The 6,848-nt window shown below is 43.3% G+C and overlaps 1 protein-coding gene across 1 annotated transcript; it reads right to left on the reverse strand.

Annotated features, from left to right (window-relative positions):
* Window positions 1-3,189: 3,189 nt before the first annotated feature.
* hoxc4a (homeobox C4a) lies at window positions 3,190-6,246 on the reverse strand. The gene is made up of 2 exons (XM_046396226.1): window positions 4,682-6,246; window positions 3,190-4,171 (listed from the first exon to the last, which is right to left on the reverse strand). Exons 1-2 carry the CDS (start codon window positions 5,115-5,117, stop codon window positions 3,804-3,806), a joined length of 804 nt encoding a protein of 267 aa, XP_046252182.1. The 5' UTR covers window positions 5,118-6,246; the 3' UTR covers window positions 3,190-3,803.
* Window positions 6,247-6,848: the final 602 nt, after the last annotated feature.

Raw genomic sequence — 6,848 nt, forward strand, 5'->3', positions numbered from 1 at the left:
TAATTCAATACTTGGCAAGGCGAAGTCAACCAAAAGTCACGAAAGAAAATCACTGCAAACTATTCCTCCTGCACTCTGCTTCTACTTTACACAAATCTTCAGTTACAAGAGCTCAAACAAAAAGGCGACATCCCGTCATTGTTCACAGTAAAGTCGAGCTACACCTGTAGCCTCGGTCACATGAGGAGGAGGAGGCTGAATGATGCCTCACACACACACACACACACACACACACACACACACACACACACACACACACACACACACAACAGACAGACACTGAGATTGGTCGTTTGGCTTTTCAGTGGCAGCTGTTTGTCTTGGAAGGCTTGCTGCCCGATGGTTTTCCATCACAGCACAGACCGAACTGAGTGCGTCCAATTAAGAATGAATCCAACGAGAACACGGGTTTAAACAACCAAACTGAACATTTACCACACGAGTTAATAAATGTGTCAGGGCATCGCTCACGTTTGCAACTGAGCTCCTTTTGTTGTTTTTGCCGCAATCAGAGGCTTCTGATTTGTGGAGCGAAACGTAATTTGGCAGCCGTACGTCACATTTTGTCTCATATGAGGAACAATTTGCATTTGGACTAAAAATAAAAGTTTTAGTGAAGAGTTCGTCTCTGTGGAAACTTTGCAAGGTTTTTGTGCCCGCACACTTTAAAGGTCCCTGTCGATCAACTAATCACGATGACCAACTGTCCCAGTACTGTCAGAAACACCTGGCTATAATTGGAAGCTTACTTTTGAACGGAAGTGCTGACCTGAGGCCAGTTAGTCTCTCAAGCCACACAGGAGTCACGTGACTGCGCCGACTATTTTTACTGCCTGCTGTTTTTGGAGACTTTGGATGATGTAATTAATCTCCGGAAAATTTGGCATTTTTTAAACCTGGTGCTAATTTTAGCACGTTTTTAATCTTTTCGGTCACACGCTTTAATAAAAGCGCATAACACACAAGAAAATGTCTGAACAATCGATGGACAATATTCCTTCTTCACCCCGTTGTAGGCTCGGAAAAGCTTCAAACACAAAATCAAATACATGCATATCTTTGATAATCTTCAATTAAAGTTACCATAAACTGCTGGCAGCTCGGTTTGGAAACATCTTCAAATGGGCCAAAACAGCAGCACGTTTGTCCCTGCAGGTCTGCTGGATGCACACAGAAGAGTACAACACTGTCCTGGGTCACTTTGATTAACAAAGGGAGCAACACATGCAGTGATGCCCCCGCCGCAGGCCTCCCTATAAGCACAACGCAGAAAAACCTACAAAGAAAGCCGAGGCCGAGGGGGACCAGTGAGGGCGCACACAGAAGGTACACGTTTAGAGAGTGAGGCGGGTCACAGGGTTGGAGAGGTCGGCCATCCAGGCTGAAATGAGCCTAATGGGACAGAAAATGTGTCCTCGAGGTGAACTCGGCCTTCTCCCACTTCGCCCCCAAACTTCAATAAAGTACCTTTTCAGCCTCGCGACATGGAGGCGACAGGGCCTAGAAAGAGATTGGAGGGATGCTGCGACTGTGGCGAGGACATTAATTTCTCTAATCTGTCCAGCAACATAAAGGCTCCTGGATTCATTTTTCAGCGCCGTCTCACCACTATTCTAGTGCCTTTCCAAAGCCACGTCCAAAAGGCATGTTTTAACCTCTTTGGTCCACTTAAAGTGAGCTATTTCAGAGTCCATTTAAACCCTCAGCGTTTTGGGATGTAATGCAACATATTCGGTCCGGTACATAATATTTGGTTTGGATCAGAACTGGCTGTTATCAGATCTGTTTTCCAGAGCACAAGCACAAAGCTCTGCAGTGAAAGATTGATGATGGAGAATACCTCTTCCTTTTGTGCTCCTTTGCCCCCCACTACGCGAGGCATTTTATAAGGCCTATTCATGTCACAATTTCAATAATCTATCAAATTCTTGCGCGTCTTTGGGTTTAACTCATGATTAAACTGAAATCCTTCTCCACGGATGTGTGCCCCAAAAAAAGAAAAAAAAGGGGGGGAAAGATGAATGCATCATTGTGATGGAGAAAAAAAAATCTTAGAGACACTTCAGTTTGAGCGATATTTTGTCAAATTGTTGTATCAGTCCAGCAGATTTACAGTCGTAAACAGTCCTGCGGTGTGTTGGTCCTCCTGCCAGATGAAAAGCGGACGATGACGTTGCAGTGAGCGCCGGTTTTTGAAATTGTAGGTGTTTTTTTTTTTTCTTTTTGTGCTCTCGCGAGGTGCTGCACACTCAGGAGGCCCAGTGCAGCAGGTAAAAATGTGTTCACACAAGCCCAAAAAAGGTGTTGGGGAGGTGGGGTACAAAAAAAAAAAAAAAATCAAAGAGTGAGCACACAAGAAAATATCAGCATTGCTCCTTTACTCCAGGACACAACAACAGAGCCTGACAACAAAGGTCAGCTGCTTTACTCCATCACCAACGAACACCACACGATGCAGTATGTTGACTCTATCTGCAATTGACCACTTCATTTTATTTTATTTTTTTTATTCGTTTTTTTTGTTTGTTTGTTTTTTTTACATTTAAAAACTCAGTCTCATGGCGCAGTGGACTATAGAAAAAGCAGGGCAACTACTGAGGTTACAAAATGAATACGAATATTTTCACAACAATCTATAGTCTCTAACACATTGCAAACGTCCTCTAAATGAATCGCATGCAGCTTTGTGTTCAAGTCAGGACGAAGGAAGCGGGGAGCTTCAGTCGTGGCAGAGGCAGAGCGGTGTGGAGTGGAGTGGAGTGGAGTGGAGTGGAGGGCCTCAGTGGCTTGTCTTTAGCGCTAATTGAATGCCCTTCAGACTGATGAGGTGGCACATAATGCATAGCGCAAACTATTTCATTTTCAGCTTTTTAGAAATAACTTCAGTCCATTAGGAGTCAGGCTTTAAAACACACACACACATACATACATACACCTATACACACACACACACACACACACACACACACACACACAGTCTGTACACATTGCTAATTTTAAAGAAGCACGAATGAGCTGCAGGACTTACAAACAGTTTGAAAACACAGTGATTCTTGTTTCCCCTCCTATGAAATGTCCAAATCCTCACACGTCTGTACACATTTGAGGTGATCTCTCCAAGTAGTCAAAACAACAAGCAGACCTCATCTTGCCTAAAATGAAGGTTCGACCAAACGTATATAAAACTAGTAGACACTCACTGTTTTATTGACCAATATGATTAGCACAAGTACACTACACTCCGTTTATTGCATTTCACAATAATCTGCTTTTTAACGGTCTAAACACAACATCAACACCACAAAACTAAATTGTAAATAAAATCCTGGTTCTGAAATACACGAGGTAATTCACACATTGTTATTATCCAAAACATACAAGTTCAAGATCAATGGTGTGTTCCAGCCTTTTTTTATATACCAAAAATAACTATTATTATATTGATTTCCTTCCAGTGTTGTTTGAAATAAATAGATTGTGCATTTCACCTTGGGCAGCAGGGCAAAACAATGGCCCACAATAACATTTTGATAAAATGTATATTTTTTTTTCTACGTTTTTTTTTTCCTTCATTCAAAACATGTTTTAATAAAAAACATCATTTTAATTGAGCTTCGAATAAATTAAACCCTGTGTCACGTAAAAATAATTCATCGGTATTCGCAGTAATCCATGCTATATAACATGCATTTTATATAACTTTGGACTTAAAGGAAACCGCACAAGATAGCTACGAAAACAAAATATATAATTGTTCTATAAATAACCAGTTCTTTTTCTACCCTCAACCTCGGTACGTGGTTTTATAACCTGGTAATATCCTCGCCATGCTGTGCTCCGGTGAGTTCGTCGGGGGCCCCAGTGTTAGTAGCCGAGGCAGCGGCAACAGCGCCGGCTGCTGAGCTTGTGTTGGACCCGGAGGAGGAGGAGGAGGAAGAGGATCTCACTTTGGTGTTCGGGAGCCTGTGATCCTTTTTCCATTTCATCCTGCGGTTTTGAAACCAGATTTTAATCTGTCGCTCGGAGAGAACCAGGGTGTGGGCGATCTCGATGCGCCTCCGCCGAGTTAAATATCGGTTATAGTGGAATTCCTTCTCCAATTCTAAGACTTGCTGCCGGGTGTACGCTGTCCTAGACCGCTTGGGCTCCGTCCCATTGTAAGCCGAGTTCACTGGAAAAGGCATAAGTGGAGAGAAAGGGAGACAGAGAAGGGAGGAAAGGAGGGGTAAACAAGACTGGCCTCAACTGAGATATGGCTGCAGAGATTTATTGGATATGAATGTTTGGCTGTTTGAGAAATTTAAATGGGAAGTTAAAAACTTCTCAGCGTAATGAGAGGACACTCACATCCAACTATGAGCTAAATTATTAATGCAAGATTACAAAGCTCGATTTTTTTTTTTCCTTTTCATTTCTCCCCCTCTCTCTATCGCGCAATACATAACAGCAGAAGCCACATGGTGATACGGCTGCCCTGAGTATACCTCGGCTATAAAATTTATGGTGGGTGTAATTACCAATGCCGAGTCGTAAATCCGCCTCAATTGTGCCATTTCAAAGGCTTCCCTGCTATCGGAGCAGGGGCTGGCAACGAGATGGGAGTCAGAGGGACTGATAAAGGGAGGGAAAGGAAGAGAGGAGCATGAGGAGTGCAGGGAGCATAAACACACAAGTTGCCTACCAGTGCTGACGTGAATTTTCTTCATCCATGGGTACACCACGGGCTGCTTGGACGAGGCTGTGCTGTTTGGATGCTCCGGGGTGGCTTGGTTGCAGGCGGAGGTTGCGGCCGGTGGGGTGGCGGGGGACATGGACAACTGTGGGGTTTCACATGAAGCAGGTTGCCCTTTCCCTGTCAGCAGGTGCGCAGATTGGGGTATTCCATGTCCCCTTGGCGTGTCAGGTTCAGGGATGCTTGCACAGTTATACTGGCGCTCTTGGTAGCTCGCCCGCGGAGGATATAACTCCTGATGGTGATGCTGGTAGCCAGTGTCCCTTGCGCGGCTATAATATTCTGGACTATGCTCGGGGATGTAGTTATTTTGCGAATATTCCTCGCATGGAGGAAATTTCGGATCAATGTAGTTAGACTCCATCAAATACGAGCTCATGATCATTAATTTCTGGAGTGGAAAATAATTTTTCTAGCTTTGTCGTTTTTCTGCTCCATAAAGCCCTCCTACTTGCGAGCAGCCCTGTAAAGTTACTTTTACCACGTGACCCAGTGGCCCAATAGCAGAGTAAGAGGTAGTTCCCGGATAAGGAACCAGAGGTATTTAGCATACCTACAGTCGCCATTGTGGGCACAAACCTCCCTCTCTCTCCCTGCATCTCTCTCCCTCTCTCTCCCCCTCTCTCTCATCCCCTCTCTCCTTCTCTGGTTGTGTTACCAAGGCAATTGATCTTGGGGACAAAACTAGTAGCTAGTTGCTGACCAAGGAAAAAATAAAACAGGCAAAATCCACTGGTCTCAATTATTCAAAGGGACAATAGGTGATTCGCCAAGGATAAGGCACAACAATAGCTAACCAATCATTTTGTTAGCCTGCACACCTAATATAAAGGTTATCTATTAATTAATGAAGGCTCAGCCTTTACCAGCAGCACCTCAGCTGTGAAACACGTTACAGTACACTTAAGAATTACAGCTGCATCAGTTTAGGTGATATTACTGAAACCATTTGAGCACTAATATTTAATAGGTCTGCTGTGAATCTAAATGTCAGAGAGCACCGGAGTGGTGAGATGCTCTGGAGGTGTGGTTGATGTTTGAAAATAGGCCTGATCATTTATAACGCTGGAGAAAGGTGGACAGCAAGAGCCTGGCTGCCTAAACAAAGCCTTCATTCAACTGTGAGATATTTGTCTATTTTGATGTGATGTCCTTTTTCTTTAAGGCTATTTGTTAAAAGGTTCTGCCTTCACCTGTTAATTAAAAATAAGCAAAGATAATGTTTTACAAAAATCAACTTGGATGAAGTGAGTCTTCTTAAGATGATGGGAATAATCTTTGATGCTGCTTCAAATGTCACAGCAGCAAAAATCAGCTGAGATGATTTACAATAAATCTTACAATGAGATGTAAAGAATAAAGAAAAGCCATGGTGGTCCTGACGTGAATACAAAACAGTGACGTGTACAAAAAAGAAATGCCAAAATATCTCACATGCCTTTAACATTTACTAATAACTAATACGAACATGAACTTGTTTTTCAGCAAAATCCTCCTGTACTTGCATTCACCTACTAGCATACTAGCAACAAAACAGCAGAGAACAAGCAGAGAAATATTGCAGACCAGCTGTGAAGCACTAACTCAATACTACCAATGTGAAATCACAGACCAGCCAGCTGTGGTGCCACAGACATGACAACAGAGCACAGCAGCATCATCATGATGTCACAGACCAGTCTGAGGTGGGACACAACCATCATGATGTCACAGACCCTACAGAAAGAGGACCAACAAGGTGCCACAGACCAGGGGATCTCAGAACACGATGATCTGCTGTCCTGTCTGTGGGGGAGCTGGACTTTGTCACAGAGAAGTTAAGTTACATTTGGTTTTTGCAGACCAGAGATAGGAAGAGTGCTTACAGGAGCAGCTGTAGCCCTTACAGACTGAAGAGCCCTCCCACATGCAGGGCAGGAGTCCTGCTTGCAGGCGTGTAAAAAAGATCAAACATAAATTCTGTCAGATAATTAAGGCCTTTTATGACAAAAAAAAAAAAAAAAAAAAAAAAAATCAGCTATAGGCTCTGTTATCTCCACCACATCATGGCTCTCTGTTCTCTGTTTTCACAGCACAGAGAAGTCTTTTATCTTTCTCTTGCAAGCTTTGTTGCAGT

This window comes from Scatophagus argus, chromosome 8 (genome assembly GCF_020382885.2).
Source record: "Scatophagus argus isolate fScaArg1 chromosome 8, fScaArg1.pri, whole genome shotgun sequence".
In the NCBI taxonomy this organism is placed as follows: domain Eukaryota; kingdom Metazoa; phylum Chordata; class Actinopteri; family Scatophagidae; genus Scatophagus; species Scatophagus argus.